The sequence below is a fragment of the Aquarana catesbeiana genome, linkage group LG01, assembly GCF_042186555.1.
Source record: "Aquarana catesbeiana isolate 2022-GZ linkage group LG01, ASM4218655v1, whole genome shotgun sequence".
Lineage (NCBI taxonomy): Eukaryota > Metazoa > Chordata > Amphibia > Anura > Ranidae > Aquarana > Aquarana catesbeiana.
Window position 1 is genome coordinate 420830606 of NC_133324.1, and position 24165 is coordinate 420854770.

Consider the following 24165-nt stretch of genomic DNA (forward strand, 5'->3'; position numbering starts at 1 on the left):
AAATGAAAAAACGCCTGTAAACGAAACGTGGCTAAACACGAGTTACCGCGTTTAGAAGCGTTTGGTGCTTGAAATGCCTCTAAACTCAGCGTCTAAACTCATTTTATATGCTTTCCAAAAAAAGGCCTCTAAACTCGACTGCCTAAAAACGACGTTAAACGAATCTGTGTACATATACACATAAGATAACATTGGATGAGTTCAGGGGCAGTTGAAAAAAGCAGCCAACTGCCTCTGAACGTCCGTTTACCAGCAGCAGTGTACATGAGGCCCAAGTGTATATCTGTGTAAAGGGTCTTTTTTGCCCATACAGGATGCACAGGTATCCCATGTATCCACAAGCAGGCAGTCCCATTCATGTATATAGGGACGCGGCGACTGCATTAACATAGCCGCTGGTCCTAATTTGACAGCCAAACAGGTGCATGTCCCTGAATACAGACAGTGTGTGTTCGGGGATACGCACTCGCATCTGCACCGCTGTCAAATTATGACCAGCTGCTGTGTCTGTGAAGCTGCTGCATCCCAACAAACATGAATGGAACTGCATGCACACGAATAAATAGAACATCTGTGCATCCCATGTGGGAAAAAAACAGCCCTTCACTGAATGTTTTTATCTCGCATGATATTAGCAATTTTTTTTTTTTTAAATAAAAAATGAAGGGGATACCAAATAGGGCAAGACTAAAACCTGGACTCGGGACATGGTAATCTACAGTACTCAAAATTGTCTAACATAAGTCATCAACTATTCAAACGAAGGCCCTAGAATTATCCCTAAGCATATATTGGTGTTTAAGTACACATACAGTATGCTCCATATGTGTAGATTTGCATTTCTTTTAAATATATTTACTTATAAGCCCACTGTGTGATAGCACTTTTAAATAACAGGTACTCCTTATGTAGAAATCAGGGATGCCTGCCCCTGCACTCAGGCAAGTCTCATGGACACGGCATCCTCAATCAGTAGCTTAATCTGGCTCTCCAAGCCAGGAACTGATGACTCTAAACCCAAATGTGCTTAGAGCTGAACATGTCCATGTTAATACTGTACAGGGGAGATGGAGGAATGGGCATTTGTCTTTTTCTGGTCTCAGGGTCCCAGGAGAAGCAGAGACTAAACATTCCCTTTATTGCAATCCTGAAAGAAATGCAGAGTTACCATTGCTGTCTGCTTTCTGCAAATGACTTTCTAAATTAAAGTGGTTGTAAACCCTTACGTTTACCCTGTGAAGTGCTTAGGCCTCAGGTGATAGATGAAACATATCCTCCTACACAAGTTGTACCTGTTTATCTGCAGTCTTCTCTACATCTGTTCAAAGTGCAGAATATATAAAGCTTGTCTTTCAGAAAAAAGGGGGGCGGAGAGCTGAAGTTACACTCTGCAGGGCTCAGCAAGGAGAGCTCTGAGAGCGGATTGGAGGGAAGGGACACACAGCACCCAGGAACAGAGCTGAGGCTGTCAATTAGCTGGAGCTCCCTCCCGTCACCATTTTTCTCTTAGTGTCAGGAAAACTTGTCAGAAGTGACTCATGCAAATAACAGAGGAATGAACAGATTTGCAACTAGTGAAGGCAGCTTAAAAGGAGAAGAACAGCCAAAGTTCGTTTGGCTCCTATTGATCCCAGGAGTGCAGTTCGTTCTGCACTCCTGTGACTCATCTTCAACAGACAGCAGGCTCGGTTCCGACAGCTTCCTGAGCGGAGAGCTGGTGGCTGACAGTCACCAGCTCTCTGCTCAGGGAGCTGCAAGAACCGAGTGATCGGTGGCGTTAGACTGCTCGGTTCTCAGTGTTAGAGCCAGCAGGGGACAACTAGGTAGGTATGACTGGGGAAAAAAAAAAAATCCCATACTTCTCTTTTAAAGGTCAGGACTTTTAACCTACAAGCTTGATAATGGCTAATGGGTCAACAAGTAATGATGCCTGAGGGTCAGCAATACATCCAGGAGAGCAGCAGCAGTCTCTATAATTCTCACAGGGGTTTCCTGTAGAGGTCTACTCATAGTTGTGTGGTTGGTAGCATTTGCAGCCCCCTGTCTTCAGGTGGGTTCCATTGTCATGCTGCTCATTATTCATTTATCCTCTAACTGGATGAGATTGTTATTTTACAGGTCTGGCTACTGGTTAAGATACTGTGATTCATAACTAGTACACGTTTATGATGGCACTGTAGCTGCGTTTTTCCCCCTTTTAGAATCTGAATCAAGAAATCAAGAAAAGGTGACTTTTGGTTACACAGAAGTTAAATCTTAGAATAAAGTGAGGCCATTACCATGGACAGTGGTGATCCATCTTTCTGACACAGTGCCCACATCGACTGCAGTGGTGAGAGCGTTTTGGTCTCATCATGTTGCATTTGTTGCATAATTCCCAGAATTCTTTTTCTAGAAAACAAAATAAAGTTACAATTCTAAAAACAGGTTAAAAAAAAAAGATCAACATCTAAATACAATTTCATTATACGCAAACAGGAAATTATGCCCCATAGTCCAAAGGCTGCAGAGTTGTTTTTAGAATGGCATTTCCTTAGACAGTTCAGCAGTCAGGTCATTCATGCATGACAAGCTACCATCTAATGTCAGTATGCAGCTATAAGTACCAGAAAAAAGGTGTCTGGCTCCCCCCTCAGTACTCTTCTGGTACTCTTTTATTGTAAGAATTAAGTAAACTGTATTGAGTTTGGTTTAATAAACATGGATACAAAAAAAAAAAACAGTTATACTACACTTTACATGCTACTTAGCAACTTGTCAAGTCACTTAATCTGCATTATGCTGAAAATAAGGGTGCTGCTAGAGAGATGGCTTCTAACAAGTGCTTAAAATTATTCAGTAGCATGAGATTAAAAAGAGCATACAAAAAAATGTAAAAAATCTCAAAACAGCTTAACCATTAGGTGGTTCCTAAGAAAAAAAGTAAAACAAGTCTGGCTGGCTGTCAATGTCTTTTATAAAAAGGAGAGAAATAGGAAACTTGATTTAACAAGCAGATTGATTAAAAACACATTTTTCCACAACTTGGCAGTAGAATGAAAACCTCACTTGCATATTAAACGGTGTACTGTATATTAAAGACAAATAGAATGTACAGCATTTCCTTGTTCTATGGAATGTTTTGAATCTATTGTCGAACATTATTTTGATAATTATACAGTTGTATTGAGCATAATAACAGAGTGAAACCTAACAGTTGCTATGGTGATAAAATTGATCAAAAACACAGCAGAACACCCACTTCTATCCGATCTGCTTGCTTGTTTTTTTAGTTCCTAGGAATGTGAACATGTTCATAGCATATTAGATTATTGTTTAAGCAATACAGAACGGCTCACTATTCAGGTAATGTAGCAAGGGAGAGGAAATGAAGGCTAGCAGCACTGCATCTGTGCTATACTAAAAAGGCACAATTCTTACACTCATATTCCCAGGTAATGCTTCATTTAACATCTCATAACAAAAAATTATTAAAAAAATATATATATTTTATATAAAAAACACATACATACAAGCTAGACCACATACATTAAACATTCCAATTTAAGTGTATATCAGGCCAAAATAAATATTCAGTACATTTCTGCAATATATGCACATTTCCCCATTATCTTTCTTTAAAAATGCAGCAAGTACAGAAAAATACCTGTTGATGTGCCAGAAATTCAGCGAGTTACTACTTTCCTGTTATGGGCTGACAACTCTGCATCTGCTGCACTGAAACCCCAAGCACTGTTATCAGCCCTGTCCAAGTTTTTTACTGCTGGACTTGGTCTCTCTCCACATGCATACCGTTTTTGTTTTCATTACCAGGAAAACAATGCTGCTGCCTCAACTCCCAAAAGCCTACCTGCACATTGGGAGATGTGGTTCTGGGGAGAGAACCTATGTTAATAGGAACAGAGCTCCCAGCATCTGCCTTGCATTACTCTTACATGCTTAGGGATGATATCACAGGGAGCAGGGGCCAAAGTAAGGCCAAAAACAGATGAATGGAAAATTACCTTGAAATCACTCATTTGCAGTTTTTTTTTTATGTTCATATACTGGCTAGCTTTGTCCAAATCACAGGTACTAAGGGATAAAGCAGTTAACCACTTAATTATGGAATAGCCTTCTTTTGAGTTTTTGGTGTTTACAAGTTTAAAACAATTTATTTAGCTAGAAAATTACTTAGAACCCCCAAACATTGTTTTGCTTTTTTTCTAACACCCTAGAGAATAAAATGGCGATCATTGCAATACTTTTTTTCACACCGTATATGCGCAGCCTTACAAGCGCACTTTTTTTGAAAAAAAAATCACTTTTTTTAATTAAAAAAAAAATAAGACAACAGTAAAGTTAGCCCAATTTTTTTTTATATTGTGAAAGATAATGTTACGCCAAGTAAATTGATACCCAACATGTCACGCTTCAAAATTGCGCCCGCTCGTGGAATGGCGTCAAATTTTTACCCTTAAAAATCTCCATAGGCAACGTTTAAAAAAATTCTACAGGTTGCATGTTTTGAGTCACAGAGGAGGTCTAGAGCTAGAATTATTGCTCTTGCTGTAACGATTGCAGCGATATCTCACATGTGTGGTTTGACCACCGTTTTCATACTCACGCATGCGTTCGCTTCTGCGCGTGAGCTTGTCGGGATGGGGCGCTTAAAAAAAAAAACACATTTTTTTCTTATTTATTTTACTTGATTTTATTTATTTTTTCACTGTTTTTTTTTTAAATTGGGTCACTTTTATTCCTATTACAAGGAATGTAAACATCCCTTGTAATAGAAAAAAGCATGACAGGTCCTCTTAAATATGAGATCTGGGGTCAAAAAGTCCTCAGATCTCATATTTGGACTAAAATGCAATAAAAAAAAAAAAAAAAACAACATTTGTCATTTGAAAAAATGACTATGAAAAAATGGCCCATGGGCGGAAGTGATATTATGAAGTCGCTTTCGCCCTGCTATGGTATGGAGACGGGTGGGGGCCATCTTCCCCTCACTCGTCTCTATACCCAGCCACGGACAGGTCCCGATCTCCTCTGCCACTGCCGACGGCTCCAGTAAGCAGCGGGAGGGGTCCCTCTCCGATTACGGTGATTTTGCAGCGAATCTGCCGCAGAGACCACCATTATCGTAAACATGACTGGCTCCTTAAGAGATGGATACCTCGAGGTATACGTCTTCAAAGTGCCGACGTATATGTACAGGAGCCGGTCGGTAAGTGGTCAACATCCCTATGAGATATGAGCAGGTAGAACCTACCACAACAAAACCATACATGTCAGATCTAGCCAACACCATGGATGTCTGAAAACGGAGATGCATCAGTTGTCTTGATCTACAAGTGTCTGGGCAGACTCTAGATGAAATGCACCATGTTACCTACCTTGTCCTGCATGAACCTGAATTACTGACCTGATCTAAGTGACATCCAAATCCTATGGGCCTATCCCTTGATTCTTTCCAAAATGTGTTGCCATAGAAGCTGATGGAGACCTCTCCCACATCAGAATGACAAGATATTCACAGGTCGCAAACATCACACTTGAGGATTTAAGAGGCGTATCAGGTACATAGTAGATCCTCAGCTAGTGTTTATTGTACAACAGAGGGGATTTCTGATGAGTTTAGATGAAACTTAAAGTGTTTGTAACCCCTACAATGAAAAATCCATATATACTTTTAATTATGCCTACTGCTTGGGGAGTGTTGTCTGTAACTTTTTTATTGAACGGGTTGCTGAAAAATACCTGCTCATGCTGCCAGTTCCCTGAGTTCCTGTTTCAAACTGACCATGCTAGCCGTGATTGCAGATCCCTCCTAGTGTGGTCAGTTTGCGTCCCTTGCGTACCTGCTAGGAGATAGAGGGGCCGAACCTACGTTCGTCATCCTCCATCCACTGTAGTCTGTTAAGTGCCACGCCCCCTCCCAGCCCTATTCTGCTCATAGACAGTGGAGACTCACTGCCTAAACTACAGTGTATACACAGGGAATGTTCTTCTCCTCTGTGTCTGATCTGTCAGCCCCTAATCACACCCCAAGATGGATAAGGATCAGTAAAGGCTGCAGGAAGGGATTGTTACAGGAGAATAGGTAAGACTGCAGACTGGCCAGACTCTCAGCTGGAGTGAATGTATTAAGGTCAGCTGCAGGACCTGAAGAAAGAGCTGGATTGCAGGTAACTGGAGATGGGGGAGGACTGCAGACTATTATCATAATCCAGTATATGTTAGGACACTGTGAAGTGGAGATTGGCTGCAGGACAGGAGAGAGGAGCTGGTCAGCAAGTGATTACAGAGGGGGAGGAGTGTAGGCTGTTTGGAATATACATGACTGCTATACAGGCAGACACAGACAGGGAATGTATGACATCAGACGCTGCCTGCCCGCTCACTAGTGGGACACGCCCCCAAGAGAGAGAGAACTGAAGGAGGACTGTGCAGTCACGTGATCACAGGATAAAACCTCATAAAAAAGGTACAAAACGTTTATCTTTCACACAGCTCCATTTGATTATGGTTTACACATATAATTTTCTGCATTAAAATGTACTGTGGTTGACCTGAATTTACACGTTCTTCAAGCTACATAAATTCAACAAAACAGTTTCAAGCTTTAGCAATTAATAAACAATAAGTGAAATAAATGTCTAAGTATTTTCAGTTCTATAAAAACGTATGAATTATTTTAGGAAGAATGTACAGTATACACATTAGGGAGTGCTGGTAAGAAAAATGGCTGAATAAAGGGGTATATGAGATAAGGGGAATCACTACAGGGGGTACCTGTAATTACATAGGTACATAGTTGGTAAGGTTGAATAAATAGCCCATCCAGTTCAAGCTGTGTGGGTGTGTGCTCACATCAAAAATCATATCCCATATCCCTGTATAATGTGCTCACCAAGATGCCCATGTAGGAGTTTTTTGAAACTATCAATACTTCCCACTGACACCACTGATTGTGGAAGGGAGTTCCACATCCTTACCGCCCCGACAGAGAAAAACTATTGAAATACTCTGCATTCAATGTCTTTTTTGAAGACAAACAAGAAGAACAAACAAGGAGGATACAATAAACTGTAGTGTTCATTTTGCCTGGTGCTGTCATGTATCATATGAAGGCTATTTGCCCAGCTCACAGCAAGAATTCAGCTCATACTGCTTACCTGTGATGGGGATTTTTGGACTATCTTGCAATTTACCAGGGTCTGCAGTGGATGCTCTTAAAAGTGAGACCACACAAAATAAGGAGGCACCGTAGTAAGCTGAAAAACAAAGTATAAAATTAGTCACATCATTCATTGTTAAAACATAAAATACCAGAGTATTCACCGTTTTCCTATACTATCCTACTAGGTGAATGAAGAGGTCTGTTAAAAGGATACATTAACCATTAGTAACATGTTACACCCATATTCAGAGTGTAACATGCTACTAAAAAAAGTAAACCCCCCCCCACTGTGACAGCGGGCACAGGACCCTCTCCTTGCAGCCACTGTCACAATTTAAAAACAGCACAGCTGTGTAGGCTCTGCCCACATAGCCACTCAGATTTCAGTGACTGAATGAATTACAAGTCCTGTCTGCCACTGTGGCAGACGGCTTTTATTTCTCAATGAGCTGCAAGGGCACTGGCAGGCATTCTCGTAGTTCATGGACTCCTCCTGCTCTTCGGCGACTGTCTGGCTGTACAGGAGGTATGAGCGGGAACCTGACATTGCACCTGTGATCTGCTGTCGCAGGTTCAATGTTCTGTAGACTCTTAAGAAAAGGGAAAAACGATGATAATAATCTTGACTGTTCTGCCATACTATGTAAAACCTCTATTTTTTCTGATAAAATAGACGACAAATACGGTAAAAAGTGAAACCAACATACAAGACAAGCAAAAATAGTCTGGTCATTTTGCGGAGATACGGAACTGAAGAATGAAAAAAAAAAATTACATTTTACATACAACTGGCACAAGAATCTGTATCTGTCTTGATATTGGCAGCTTGAAAAACCCTTGATCAGCAGTATTTGCACTAGAATAGGAAGTATGAGCATTCTCATTTAATTGGTGCTGCACATCAGTGTGCTGTTCTTACTCTTGCTGTCCAATCACGGGCTGGAAGAGGCCAACCAGGCTGCACATCAGTGTGCACACAGAGGATGCTTACAGACATAAGAGGTAAAGTAGAACATACAAAATATATGGGACACATCATTTAAGTGTATTTTCACTATTGCAGCCAAATAGGGATAATACCTACTTCATTTTTGTCAAATGTTCCCATTCACATAGCATAATCTAAAAAATATTATAAATTGCTGCTTACATTGCTGCTTAAAGTCATTTTACTTAAACTGACTACCTACCTACGCCCCCCCCCCCCCCCCCCCCCCATGTAGGAAGATAAATAAAAATCTTTTTTTGCAAGTAAAATCAATCACAATCAACAGATGAAGTGTGAAATATTCGGCTCCTGCAGACTGTCAGTGTACTGAATGACAGGAACAGGGCTGTCTTTAATATTGATTGGACCCTGGGCAAACATTTTCTTGGGCCCCCTCTTCCACGCAATTTCGCTCTCCACATGCTTTGAGACATACAATAAATAGCAGCTAGACTAAAAATCAGTTTACTGAACCATATCAGGCAGCGATTGCGATTGGTTGCCAGAGGTTACAGTGTATCATCACCGCACACTGGCTGCTAGAGGTTACAGCACACATTATGGCTCACTGTTATTTTCTAGAGGTTACAGCACATGACTTCTGCTTGTTGATTGGTTGCTAGAGATTACTGTACACCAATACTGCTCACTGATTGCTAGAGGTTACAGAACATCTATACCACTCACTAATTGGTTGTTAGAGGTTACTGCAAATTATTACTGCTCACTGATTGGTTGCAAGAGGTTAGTGCACAGCATTACTGCTCACTGATTGGTTGCTAAAGGTTACAGCACATCATCTCCTCACTGCCTGCCTTCATACTCACATGCACCAAAATTCATGGTGCTGTGGCACCATGTTATTTTGAAAAGGGTTCCACCTCCAATTTGCTTACTTTTGCAGAACAGGCTGATGTTAGGCTTAATGACCACAGCTGTAGGCAGGACTTTCAAGCATGCTCTTTTACCTCCCCAGTGGGCAGGATTCAGCAGAAGTGATGGTGGATGTGACCTCAGGGGGACATGATATACATATGAATGCCACCTCTATTTACATATCAATGCCGCAGTCCATGACCATTTACATAAAGCTGGGCAGCAGCAGAAGTTTACACTAAGATATTGAACACAGCACGTGACTAAAACTTTAAGGGATAAGGGAATTTAAACTGGGATAGTTGGCAAGTATGAGGCAGCTGCTTTGGGCCCCACTACAATGATGGGGCCCAGGGCAGCTGCCCCTTTTGCCCTGCCTTAAAAACGGTCCTGGACAGGAAGCTCAATGGACTATGAGAGCACTCACCAGCCCCCTCACAGTTCATTGATTACTACAATCCACCAGCTGCGAACTCTGAATGAATCACACAGCCATGTCAAACGGCCAAACTCTTTTCAAATTGTGGCAGCGAGTGTGGGGAGAAGATCCCTGGCCCACTGTGTCATTGTGGGGGGGGGGGGGGGGGCTGCAGGAGCGGGAACAGGTTACATGTTCCACCCTAAAAACTGGTGGAGCATGTAACATGTTCCCAAAAGTGAACTTATCTTTTAAAAGAAGGGGACTGGAAAGTTATGTTTACCCTAATTAACCCTATCTGTACTATATTGCTAAATCTCATAATCAGTTGTAAACTAGATTTGAACATTGTTTTAACAAAAGGGTTACAGATCTTGAGGCTTTAATTTCAGTATGTTGTGTTAATGAGGAGAAACTCCATCTGCCCCCGCATGTGGAGAGTTGTCCTGCGATTTAAGCTGGATACACACTATACAACTTTTGTTGTTCGATTTCCTTTAGATTTACCTTCAACTATGTAGCGCAAGGGTCTGCCTAATTTCATAGAAATTGAAAGGGTTTAGGTTTGACCTCATATTATATGGTTTTGGTAAATCTAAAAAGGAAAAAAAAAAATCTAAAGAAATATATAGCGTGTATCCAGCTTAATGCCACTTGCTGAAACAGGTGAGCCCATTTCTGTTTAAGGGGAGTAGGTTTTTCACCCGTTTGATGGCGGTACAAGTCACTTAAAGAAGCAAAATCGCCCAACCCTCTGGACAATTTTTTTTTTTGCATGAATTTATTAAGTATCACAGACAATAGGTTGCTTTATTTATGCATGGATTGGTTAATATCACAATGGTTGTTGTGCTGCACTGATTTTTGTATTTCTAGTTCTGTGGATAATCCTGCTCCAAAGAAAAAAAACTAGAAAGATAGACTGGGCAATTCAGCTTTAAAACAGACTTTGCATGATTAAAACTGTCCCAGTTCAAGTAATTCTGGGAATCAGTCATCAAGCAAAACAATCTAAAGAAACTGTGAAAAGTGACATGGCAGTGGCCTAATTGTGCAGTGGCATAGAGCAGATCTGTATTCTGAATGGGAAATGTCTTTATCTAAGAGAACAGCTTTGTGCCATTCTCCAAAGAAATCTAGAAAATATGTATGTCTGAAACACACTGAAGAAAGCTGGAAATAAAACAAGCAAATGAATATTATTTAGAATTCACTGTTGGAACTAATGGGGAAAACTAATATACTTAACGTGAATGGGTATAGGTTACATTTGTCATAGTTTAGGAAATAGATCTACAGCATTAAATCAGTGTAACAGTCAAAACACAGTTAATAATGATGTATTAAAAAGCACCCGCGCCTTGGTGATATATGACAATATATTTGGGGCCGCTGCCTTCAATACTATCCTATGAATAACAGACAGTGCCTGATCCACCTATTGATTATACTAAATACCTGTGTAATTATCATCAGTGTTATATATCGACTTATAGTGAATGAATCTATTACAGATAAAATAAACAAAGTGCATGCAGGTGATACTCGAAAAATTTGAATATCGTGCAAAAGTTCATTTATTTCACTAATGCAACTTAAAGGGGTTGTAAAGGTAAAAACGTTTTTTCACCTTAATGCATTCTATGCATTAAGGTGAAAAAACATCTGACAATACCGGCCCCCCCATTTTACTTACTTGACCCCTCGAAAGTCCCGCGCTCATCCCCGACATCCTCTTCGCCGCTCAGCCTGGTCGTTGAGCGCAGCCATTGGCTTGAGCTGCTGTCAATCACATCCAATGACTCGGCGCGCCGGGGAGCAGGGCCGAGTGATAGAGTGAGCGGCTATGGCCGCCGGCTGTATCACGGGAGCGCGCCCGCAAGCACTCAACACCATGCGAGGGAGCTCGCATGAAAGTGTTGAGTCCTTGCGTGGGGGAGCAGAGAAAGCCGCCGAGGGACCCCAAAAGACCAGGTTCGGGGCCACTCTGTGCAAAACGAGCTGCACAGTGAAGGTAAGTATAACATGTTTGTTATTTAAAAAAAAAAAAAAAAAATTTATCTTTAGTGATCCTTTAAAAGGTGAAACGAATATATGAGATAGATTAGTGGATTTGGGGTTTTCATGAGCTGTAAGCCATAATCATCACAATTATGACAAATCACGGTTTGAACTATCTTGCTTTGCATGTAATGAGTCTCATATATTAGTTTCACCTTTTAAGTTGCATTAGTGAAATAAATGAACTTTTGCACGATATTCTAATTTTTCGAGTATCACGTGTACATTAAGATCTGTGTGGACCAAAGTATAATACTGAAATCAATGGAAATTTATGAAAACTTTACAGTAACAATTAAAGTTCATATAGTGTTGGCTGTGCAAAACAAAGTCTTTTCCTTATGGAAAAAGTGATGTTGTGCACTTTGTCCCCTTGGTGTCAATCCATACACCTCGTGGGGGGCAGTGAATACTCTGCACTCACCAGATGTGTTGGACTCCCTTACTTTATAGTAAGAGGAGTCTACTGTGCTTGTAGATCATTTAATGGAGACCAATCCCACTACGATATCCTTTGGTTGCTCCCGCAGTAATGGTTTACGGTGCACTAAACACAGAACAACGCACTAGTGTAAATTATTGTCTTCGGCTCTAAGCTGTGACCAGAACATATTTCCCAGATATTCCTGTTCTGGTGACAATTAAAAATTTCTTTTAATCCATCAGCGACAATGGTCACCAGGAAAAATGAAATTAAAGTCCAACATAAAATAGTTGCCCAAACAGGAGTTGTTTTCGACTCGCTTAGCCATCCTGACTCTCTCAGCCCTCTGGACAAGCAACCTCCTGTCAGGGACATAATGTCCTTAAGATTTAGGAGAATGGGCTTGCCCAGAGACTGAGGGAGTTCATACCACAGTCCATTCATTGAGCTCCAAAGACCCGGAGTTAAACTGGGCTAACATCACTGTCTGGAATGAGGCCACCATGCGACCCAGTACCCTATCAGACCACAGGATGCTTTTTGGATTGCAGGATCTGGACATGAGCTTAGAGGGTCAACACCCGTTCCTGAGGCAGAAAAACACAGGCTTGGGCAGTGTCCAAGACTAGTCCTAGGTAATCCAAGCAGTGGGTTGAATCTAACGCAGTCTTTAGTAGATTAAGAATCCACCCAAAACTTTAAAGTGTTTATACTGACCACCGTACATTGTTTGCCAAAGCCAGGGCAAGTGATCCTTTAAGAGAAGGTTGTCTAGATATCAGATTCCTTGTGGATTCCCTGACAGCACAACAGGATAGGGGCAAGCACCATTGTGAATACCAGAGGGGCTGCAGACAGGCCACAGGAAAGAGCCACAAACCTAGAAGTGTAGATCACCCGCCAAAAATTGGAGAAACCACTGATGTGGTGGAAAATCATGGATATGTGCGGATATGTAAATGTGCCTGCTTGATGTTCATCGATGCCGAGAATTCCTCTTGTTTTAGCAATGCAATCACAGACCAAGTTGAATCCACCCAGAACTTTTAGACCCACAAGAAGGTGTTGAGAACCTTTAAGTCTAGGAAGGGGCAAATGCCACCATTGGGCTTCAGATCCATAAATAGTTTTTTTTTTTTTTTTTTCAAATGCCCTGAAACTATTCCTTGGAGGGAAGTAGCACAATCATTCCAAAAAAGAGTGAAGTTGCTGTAAGACAGTCTGGAAGGCCTGAAATCTCATTGATAGGGTGTGAAGGTTGGAGGGCATAAAGCAGAGAGGCAGCAGTGAAATTCCAGTCTGTACCCCTTGGACACTACATCCAGGACCCATAGATCTGAAATGCCCTGAGTCCAGGCAGCCAAAAGACGTTTCCCCTTTTAACAGTGGGGGTGCCTCTTCATTGCGAGGAAAACATTACTTAAGATTTGAATGACTTGGGCTTCCAGGACTTGCAATGGAAATTAGCGAATTGGCTTTTGTAGCGGAAGTCTGGGAGGAATGAAAGGAAGTCTACCGGAACACATGAGCGACAGACTTTGCCAAAGGCACCTTAGCTTTCTTAATTGGTAAGAGTGCTTTGTTAAGACATCTAATCACTCAATTATTCTCCATCAAACAAAACCCTTTCCAAGCATTTCTTACAAACTGGATCAACTCTGCAGCCAGAGGATCCTGTGCATTTGTACAGGCATGGGAGCCAGGAGAGAATTTTGGTGCAGGGAATCCACCAAACCGTCTACACAGTAGCACAAAGCAACTGAGAGGATTAATGAAGTACTGAGGGATCCATAAGAATTTATCCGGGTTTGTGCGCCATTTGCTTGGTCCAGACTGCCAGGGTTTGGCAAAAGTCCATAAACATCAATATTCTTAGCATTGCCAAGCTCGACAGAAAAGAAGAGGCTTTAGAGAGGGCCTCTAATGTTTTGCCCGATGGGTCTTTGAAGACTAACAGGCCAAACCAGAAGAGATTTGTTGAGGTCAGAGTCACCACAGGCACTTTCCAGCCTTTGTGTTAGGCCTCCTCCACTTGGTACTGCTGTGCAAACCTCTTGGGAGACATATACATTTTTGTTTGGTCTCAGCGAGCCCTCTCAGGCTGGCCATAGATGGGTATTTTTTTTTTTTTTTCGTTCAATCAGCTGAAGTGGCTTAGGAACAACTCTGAATGTCCTAGAGTGGCCCAGAGCCCTGATTTGAACCCTGTTGAACATCTGTAGAGAGATCTGAAAATGGCTGTGCACCGCCGGTCCCAATCCAACCTGACTGAGCTTGAGAGGATTTGCTGAGAAGAATGGCAGAAAATCCCTTATATTATAGGCTCCATGTGCTCACTTATCAAAAACTCTAGTTTTGCTCCTCCCCTTGCAAATCTTAAAGAGGAACTTCACTCCCCAGGTTTAATTCTAATGTTAACTCCTTGCTACCTGGTATGGTGGACTGAGCTAGCACACGCCCAGGGAATCCAGCATTGTTTCGCTGTGACCCGCCAAAAGCTGCTGCACCTTGGGGTCCTGCTGGCCGCCTGATAACGCTGAACATGCATAGCGAGTTTTTTACAGCTGCAAAGCCTCCTCGGATTCCAGCAGGCTTTGGGCCAGAAGGGGTGGGGAAGTTGCTCTCGTCTAGGTGAGAAATGTGGAAGTGCAGGCTGCACCCTGCAAGAAAAGATGTTCTTACGTCCTTAGGTGCCTGCGGCATACCCGGAAACAGGGGAATGTCGCAGTGTCTGGCCCAAGGTTCCCATATAGCAAAGAAATTACTACTTTTGTCGTTTAGTTTAGCCACTATTTGCTCCTGCACCATAATCCATGAGAACTTTCCCTTAAACCCAAGGAACAAAACTCTAGGTTTCTTACAGGCCTTTGCGATGGTTACCTTAGTCCCTAAGAGGATGAAGAATATCAACTTCTGTGTAAATTTAGAAAGAGCCTTAATCCTCCCATTGAGCAGAGCAATTTTGGGGTCCGGGGTTATTACTGTCTGCGATATGGTACTAATTGTGTGGAAAAACTTTTTTCCAAAATTATCTAATTCTCGGACAAGACCACCAGATATGTATCATAGAGCCCTCAAGCTCGCAACCCCTAAAGCAAAGTGGGGATGTTCCTGTAAAAATGATCAAAAGGCGAGCGGGAACATAATACCAACGTGTGATGACTTCGACGCTAGCTTCTATCAAAGAAATGTTTAGTATACCTTTAAAAGATCTTTCAAACCCAATAGACCAATCCTGTGTAGTCCAGGAGCTGTCTGTGTCCTCCTCCCAGGTCCGAGCATAAGTTGGTTTGACTGAGTTGGATTTCAGAGTGGTATAGATCAGGGAAATTCCTCCCCTCTGGACTTCTGTGTTGGAGCACCAATGTTCATAAGGAGTCAATGAGGGGTTTTCATGTTTATTTAACCAAACTGAGTGAAGGTAGTGGGATATTTGGGAAAATCTGTATACTTTGGATTCGGGCATATCTAAGTTATTCCTACAGTGAGACAGCGTGATCGGGCCCTTAGGGGAGAGAAAGTGACCTATCCTGTATAGTCCTTTATCCGTCCACCATTTGAACGCCTTACTTACCATCCCTGGAGGGAAATCAGTATTGTGAAATAGGTGTGCTAGTGGTCTCATAGGAGAAATCAGGTTGTCGCCTGAAAAGTCCTGTGCTCAGAGCTATAGAGTGGGAAAGGGTGGGTGACATGATAGCTGGCCTCACCTTTGGATCACACCAGAGGAGGTAGTCAATAGTATTCAGGGGGGTGGCCTGTCTTTCCATCGAGAGCCAGCTTGGTTTTTGGCCTTTAGTGAAGACCACTGAGATCTGGGATAATTGGGCAGCCTGAAAGTATCCCCATAAATCTGGCAACCCCAGCCCTCCCTGACATTTTAGACGGTAAAGAATGCTTGAGGGACATCTATACCCCCTTTGACCCCAGACAAAGCGAACAATCTCCGATTAAAACTTGAGGATGGCCTTTTTCTTAAGCGGGATAGGGAGGGAGCGAAACAGATATAAAAGATGGGGGAGGAGAGTCATTTTCAGGGCATGAATTCTGCCCAGCCAGGATAGACCACATCTAGCCCACCTCTCCAAGTCCCCTCTGCACTTTCGAAACATGGGGGGGTAATTAGCTCCAAAAAGGAAATGCATATCCGATGTAATTTGGATACCTCAATAGGGTATTTCGGTCTATGCCCATGGGAAGTCAAAGTTGGTGGAGAGTTGTGTGATTATATCTTGTGGAACCGTTATGTTCAAGGCTATCGATTTGGACATATGGACCCTTAAGCCGGATACTATGCTAAAACTCTGGAGGGTTTTATAGATCATAGGGGTAGAGGTGATGGGAGAGGTGATATAGAGGAGGAGGTCGTCCTCATATAGCGCACATTTATGCTCTTGATCTCCGCACCGCACCGCCTTAATATCTGGGTTGGCTCTGATTGCCACCGCCAAGGTTTCAATGGCGATCGCAAAAAGGAGAGGGGAAAGTGGACAACCCTGCCTGGTCCCCCGGCCGATTGGGAACATGTCTGAGTACCTACCCATGAGTCGTACTTGGGCCGTCGGGGTCGAATAAAGGGACTTAAATAAGTTCAAAAAGACCGAAACCCCATCTTTGAAGTAAGTCAGATATGTAGGCCCAGTCAACAGAGTCGAATGCTTTATGTAAATCAATAGAAAGGAGGAAGCCCCTCTGAGGAGGACCCCCATCACACCCTGATTTGAGCAGAGAAATCACATCTATTGTTCTGCGAATTTGGTCCGATCCCTGTCTCCCTGGGATGAAGCCCACCTGATCTTTGTGTATATATGTTACAATAAAGCTTGCCACCCCGTTTGCTAAAATCTTCGTCAATATTTTGATATCGTTATTAATAAGCGAAATAGGCCTATAGTTACCAAGGTCACTAGAGTTTTTTCCCGGCTTCGGGATTACCGAAATATATGCTGAATTAAGATCCGGTCCCAGGGGGGCTCCATCCCTGAGGGAATTAAAAAATTTAGTTAAGTGTGGGGCCAGGCAGGGGGCAAACTTTTTGTAATATCCCGTGGAGAAACCATCAGGTCCCGGGGGCGGAACCTGTCTTTAGAGAGCGGATCGTGTCTAACACTTCTTCCACTGAGAACGAGTCCTCCATAAGTTCCCTATGATCTTTGGACAAGGTAGGTAGAGGAAGGTTGTCGAGGAAGCCATCTCGGTGTTGTTGAGAGGGGGAGTTGATGGGTTTGTACAGACTAGAATAAAATTGCGAAAATGCCTCCATGATCTTTGTTGAGTTTTGGGTCAAGTCCCCTGATGTCATCTTAATTTTGGGAAATGCTAAAGCGCAATGTTTAGGGTTAAGTTTAGCTGCTAGCCTGGAACCCAACCGATCAGTTTGGTAATAAAATTTTGCCCCTGTCCATCGTAGATGTTTTTCAGCCGCGGTTGTCAGTGCTAGATTGAGGAGGGTGCGGGTCTTGTCAAGTGTCTGTAATGAATCTGCAGTGTGGAGGCTCTTATGTGCCTTAGCAGCGGCACGGTAGTCCGCTGTAAGCTTGTTGATTTTGGCTTTCTGGGCTGCCTTGAGTTGAGATGACAAACTAATGATATGTCCCCTAATTACCGTTTTGTGAGCCACCCATACAATGGATGGGAAGTCCTCTGCTGTCTGATTAAAACGGAAATAGTGTTTTATGGCCGCTTCCATACCCGTGCAATGTATCGGATCACTGAGGAGTCTCCTGTAATCGTGAAATTATTTCTTAATAATGCCAGGTGTGTGAATAAAGAACGCTTGTAAAAGAGCGGTCATTTTGCTGAAAAAGGCACCCAGTAGAGTCTGTAGCATTTGCTATAAAAAAAACAAAAACAAAAAAAACAAACATATTGCCACAACTGTGCGATATTGGGGGAAGATCATAGGCTGCTTTTGGTTGCAAAGTTCCCATGTCTGGAAACCAACCAATGTCGTGAGATCTTAATCCCCCCCATTTGTTTTACTGCATGGGAGGAAGAAACCTACAGTCTTTTCCATTTAGATCTTACAGAAAGCAACAAATCCTTTCCACCCAAAATTACTATATAGTGTATTAAAGGTCTATAGATGTGTAGATTACTAGGACTCTTCTCCGTTACTGTAACGGGTTTCATTTAGTTTTCTTCTTAGATACACAGAATGTGTAAATATGAGGAGGATACACGTTACATACCCCATATGGCAGCAGCTGGGATGTGTCCGTCTTCAAAGCGGGGGAAGAGGATGAGCTGTGGAATAAACAGTGTGTTGTACAGCCAGATGAAGAAAATAACCCCAACACAGCACCATCCCTGTGGGTCAGCAACAAAGTGTATAGGCAGCCCCATTCTTCATAGTCTCAACACGTCTAAGCGAAGAAACTGTCTTGGCACAAATCTGCAGAAATGATCACAAATGTGTTAGCAAAATGGAGTGCTTTCAACATTTAGCAAACTGCAAAATTCATCTCTCTCAAAACTCAAATATGTAAAAGGGTTTTTTCTCCCTATAATGGGAGCGCCAGAAGTACCTTTTTAAATATCAATTTCACAGCTTATGTATCACATTACAATCGATAACCTAAGGGAGTGTCCATTGTATGATCACATTACATAGGCTTTTCAAATGCACACAGAAATGTTGAGTCACAGGCAAGTGCAAAGCACAAATGACAATTAATACACTAAGGAAAATAAACGTGCGAGTACAAAGAGTTTCTAGGTAGATGATAGGAACAGCAAGTGGGTAACAAAGTAACTTCTGGCTGCTGCAGGCTTTCCAACTTACCCTATGACATCAGAAATACTGCATTTAAGTAGTAATAAACCATCAGTATTTCATGGTACCCCAACATTTTATATTCCTGATACATGCCTGTGTTACTATGTACTTATGTTCTCTTTCTATTGTTTTCTTTGTGCAAAATACCTAGTGATCCTGCCAGGCCAGCTGCTTTCCTATTTTAAACTGATCACGCTAGGCATGAGAGCATATCCCTTAAATAGTCAGACTTGTGCTAACATACCCCTCTGCAAAGGTCTTCACTGGAAGAATCACTGTACTGGTGTTTCTCTGCTAGATCAATGTTTTTGGGGTTTTTTTTGCTTTCAAAAAAGGTAGAGGAGAGATTTGGGGGTCTTCTGGACCCCAGATCCCTCCATAAAAAGGACCCGGGCTGTCATCCCTTATTTTTATTACAAGGGATGTTTTACAATAGGAAAAAATAAATACAAATTAAGGGACAATGTAAAAATAAAATAAGGAAAAAAAAAATTAGAGCACACCCATCCCGCCGTGAGCATGAGCAAGTTGCGCACGCAAATGTAAACAGCATTCACACCATATGTGAGGTAACAGAAAGAAAGTTATAGCAGGAGCAATAATCCTAGCGCTAGACCTCCTCTGTAATTCTAAACAGGCAACCTGTAAACATTTTTAAAGCATCTGGAGTATCCTATGGAGATAGATAGCTAGATAGATAGGAGATAGGAGGATAGGATGGGAGAAACAATTGGTTGCTATGGGCAATGCAGACTGAGGCTTCCCCCCCCAACAAATATTAATTGGGGGGGGCATGAGTGATTTGTTAAAACTGGAACAGACAGAATCTGGAGCAGTTGTTCATAGTAACCAGTCAGCTTCTATTTTCAGCTTGTTTAGTTAAAGCAGAACTAAATCCTCCTTATTCTTCTCAGCCAAGGAAGCTGCCATCTTAGTCTCAGCTTAATCTGCAAGTGCTGCACATGTGATCAGTTATGACACCAGCTATTTGATTGTTTGACAGTTTAGTTGAAAGCACTGGAAAATGCGACAATTAGAATTTCCAGCATATCAGGAATGCAACTTTTTTTAAACTGTTATGTCCTGTACACACGATCGCACATTCCGACAACAAAATCTTCCCTAGCTCAGTTTCAGGAAGCAGAGAGAACACAGTGGGAGCTTTGTGGCTACACACCACAACTCTATTTTTAATGTAGAACTTTAGTTAGAAAATTAAGTCCTGCTAGATCATTTCATGCTGGCTCCCTTTTGCAGGTATAGCTATGTAAAAAAACATTAAAAATAAGTGCACTCTGTCAAAAATAGAGAGGCCAATCTGCTGAGTGACTAGAGATTTACTGCTGCTCAGGAGCTTTAGGCTTCAGCAAAATGGCAGCCTCCAGCAAAAATAAATAAGAACAATGCTGAGGCAATTTACAGAACACACTCATTTTGGTAGCATGATTTGTAACGTGGAATATATGGCCTTGCTATGGGGGCACCCGAGCCGAAGCGCTGTGTGTCCATTCAGACACAGAGCAGTTGTTTGATCCTGCCCCCTCTCTCTCCCAATTGGCTGACTTTGACAGCAGTGGGAGCCAAATGGCAACGCTGCTGTGTCTCATGCACATTGCTGTATAGAGATGGGGCTCAGGTAAGTATTAGGGGTGCTGGGGAAGCTGCTACACACAGAAGGGTTTTTTTTTATCTTAAAGCATATAAACCTTCTGCGTTTACAACCAAAGACACATTCAGCTGTCAGTGGGGTTGCTCTGTTGACAGCTGAAGTTTAAAAGAAGTCAGGCAATTGGATTTGTCAAAAAAAAAGCAGCCATTTATCAACAACATTGCTCAGCCACTGAAACAAAAAAAAATTAACAGGAAACATTGTTTCTTTTTGTAACTTTCCATTTCTTCATCTACAGATTAAAGGGGTTGTAAGCTACTTTGCATTAACCACTTGCCAACCAACCACCGCAGTTTTACTGCGGCAGAATAGCACGGCTGTGCTAAGCGACATTAAGTTATGTCGCTTCGCCCTATGGCCACTAGGGCAGTCACGATCGCCGCTGAGACACAGAGAACCGGGATATGCGTGTGTAAACACACAGTTTCCGGTTCTCTGAGGGGAGAAGTGACAGATCATCTGTTCATAGAGAAACTGAACAGCGATCTATCTCTTCCCCTACACAGTCCCCTCCCCCCTTCAGTTAGAAACACAAACAGGAAACACAATTAACCCCTTGATCACCCCCTAGTGTTAACCCCTTCACTGCCAGTGACATTTTTACAGTAATCAATGCATTTTTTTTTAGCACTGATTGCTGTATTAATGCCTATGGTCCCAAAAATGTGCCAAAATTGTCTGATGTGTCCGCCATAATGTTGCAATCCCGATAAAAAAAAAAAAAAAAAAAAAAAAAAAAAAAATCGCAGATCGCCGCCTTTACTAGTAAAAAAAAAAAAAAAAACTAATAATAAAAATGCAATAAAACTATCCCCTATTTTGTAGACGATATAACTTTTATTGCGATTTTTTTTACCAAACATACGTAATAGAATACATATTGGCCTAAACTGAGGAAAAAAAAAATAGGTTTTTTTTATATATTTTTGGGGGATATTATAGCAAAAAATTGTTTTTTTTTTCAAAATGGTTGTTCTTTTTCTTTTGTTTATAGCGCAAAAAATAAAAACCGCAGAGGTGATCAAATACCACCAAAAGAAAGCTCTATTTGTGGGAAAAAAAGGACATCAATTTTGTTTTGTTTGGGTGCAATGTCGCACGACCGCGCAATTGTCAGCTAAAGCAACGCAGTGCCAAATCGCAAAAAGTGCTCTGGTCAGGAAGGGGGTAAAATCTTCCAGGGCTGAAGCGGTTAAGGTGAAAAACCTTCTGTATTGCAATAGCCCCCCAGAGCCCCCCCCCCCCTTTACTTACCTGAGCCCAGTCTTTCCAGTAACGAGAACGAGCACACCAGACCCAGCTGGTCTCTCTGGTCCTCATTGGCTAGATCGATAGCAAAAATGAAAAAATATATTGTGGTGCCCGGATCTACCTCACTATTAGTATACAACTATTTAGATAATAAATATAGTAATTACTACAGCCTTTCACCATGTAGTATCAACAACATGGCGCAGTCCATGCGACCAGAAAAACTGCATATAAGAACAAAAGAAAAGGACAAGGCCTTCCAAAGGGGTCGCAATAACTGAACACTACGGTTGAATTTAATTAAATTGTATTTAGAAAAAAAAAAAACACACCATAATATCAAATATGACAAAATACCAAAAATAGCGGTCTGAGTATAACCTTCCAAAATATTTTAAAAAGTCAACGTTGTCATTTAAAAAAGAGGGATCGCAGCTGCACATACATCCACACAATTAGACATACACACAGCTCAAAGGATGCGAGTTGATTGAAGTATTGTTGATCAATATATTGCATATACTATCGCCCTCTTTTCCTAATTAAGCAGTGGTTTGTGGTCATCCCAAACAGGATATATAGTATGTTCAGTTACTGCGACCCCTTTGGAAGGCTTTGTCCTTTCTTTTTTTTCCTAGATTGATAGCAGCAGGAACCATTGGCTGCCACTGCTGTCAATCAAATCCAATGATGCGAGAGGCGGGGCCCAGTCCTGCTGTCTGTGTCAATGGACGCAGCAGCAGGACACGGGAGCGCGCCCGCACGAGTACTCTGAGGGAGAGCGTCTCTCCAATGAGGCACTCGAGAAGAGGAGGAGCCAGGAGCACCACGAGAGACCCCAGAAGTGGAGGATCGGGGCCACTCTGTGCAAAGTTATTAAATGCTCCACTGTTTAACCCCTATCAACCCTTAATTTACTCTAAACAGCCTTAAATAACGCCTTATTATGCTACATTTAATTATTATTTTCCTGCTGATTTTTTTCTTTGTTCACTTCTATTTTATAAACTAATAATAATTATTTTTATATATATATTATATAAAAAAATATATATATATATATTTTTTTTTTTTTTTTAATTTCATTTGTAAATGACTTTTCAATGCTTTGTGCCATTGCTGGTAAACAAAACAGTTGTGGTAGCTACTCAGTATAAAAAATGACATTGGTGCATCCCTAGTCAAAACCCCTGTTTTTTTGCCCCATTGGTAATATTTTTGTTCACTTCATGTCTTGGAGATAGAACAGGAAGCTAGACAAAATCTCTCTAAAGTGAGGGGGAATTCCCTCAGCGACCATCACTAGAACAGGTAGCCCTGTTAGTAGATTTTCCTCACCTTGTACTCAAGTTTAGCTTTAAAACTTTTGTTTTCACATCACTTTCTACTGAGGGTGACTCTTCCCTGTGCTGACTTAAAAAAAAAAGAAAAAAGAAAAAAGAAAAAAAGTGGACAGATGATTTCTTACAAAGTTAAAATCAGTATTTTTTGCTGGAAAATTACGTGGAACGCCCAAACATTATATATTTTTAGCAGAGACCCTAGGGAATAAAATGGTGGTTGTTGCAATATTTTATGTCACACTGTATTTGCGCAGCAGTCTTTCAAAAGCAATTTTTTGGGGGAAAAAAGAAACACTTCAATAAATTTAAAAAAAAAAACAAAACGGTAAAGTTAGCCCAATTTTTTTGTATAATGTGAAAGTTGATGTTACACCACAAGAATCATGAGAGAATCATGATATTTGTTCTAAGCAAAAAAATTGCGATTTTCATTTTTGCCAGAATTGTGCAGCTCTACTTAGAGCTAACAACTTATGGATAGCCTGGGTTTCAACTGAATGCCTATAAGCACAGCAGACATCTCTGGATGACCAATCTCAGTAGGGTGTCGACAAGAATTTTTTGTCCTTTTGCTAAACATTTCCAATGAGATAAGCTAGGAGCTAAGCTATAAAGCTAGGAGGTCTGTGTGCATTCTTTCCATGTCTACAAGTATTAGCATGCATACTTGGGCAAATAGCAGTTTTCGCGCAAACTGACAACCTCCATTATCTGAAGTGTTTGGCCACTATTAAAGTATAGCTAAAGCCAATCTTTTTCTATGTTGGATAGAGTAGGGAATAGTTAAAAGCCCTTTCTTATGGGTGATTCGATTAGGTCCGCCTATCAGTTATTTGGTCCCTGTCACTGCCCAAAGCTGTCATAAAGGGATGGTTTACCCCTTGTAATAACAATAAAGTTACATGAAAATGAAAATGTAAAATAAAAATAAAGTAATAACTATTTAAAAAAAATATATATCATTAAAATTGTTTTCATTATTATAAAGAAATGTAACAAATAATCATAGTTGCCAGTAAAGAAACACAGACAGGGAAAATTGTAGTGTTCCCCTACATTGGCACTTAGTGTGATGAGTCACTTACATTGGGGGCCAGTGCTTGAAGAACTTTAGTAGTCGGTGAGAGATGGACCCCTTTAATTTTTACTGAAGGGCAAAAACTGTTTTATTTCTTAGGGAACCCCCATATGA

At 41.4% G+C, this 24165-nt stretch overlaps 1 protein-coding gene across 2 annotated transcripts in view; it reads right to left on the bottom strand.

Annotated features, from left to right (window-relative positions):
• Positions 1-24165, bottom strand: part of ZDHHC21 (zDHHC palmitoyltransferase 21) — a 63065-nt gene that overhangs the window by 34404 nt on the left and 4496 nt on the right. The window contains exons 2-4 of one of the 2 annotated variants that reach the window (XM_073635639.1): positions 18124-18326; positions 7161-7259; positions 2280-2391 (exon numbers count right to left, since the gene is read on the bottom strand). In XM_073635639.1, coding sequence (XP_073491740.1) covers positions 2280-2391; positions 7161-7259; positions 18124-18277 — 365 coding nt within the window. In that variant the 5' untranslated portion in view covers positions 18278-18326. The remainder of the gene's footprint in view (positions 1-2279; positions 2392-7160; positions 7260-18123; positions 18327-24165) is intronic. The other variant, XM_073635647.1, reaches the window with a different exon arrangement.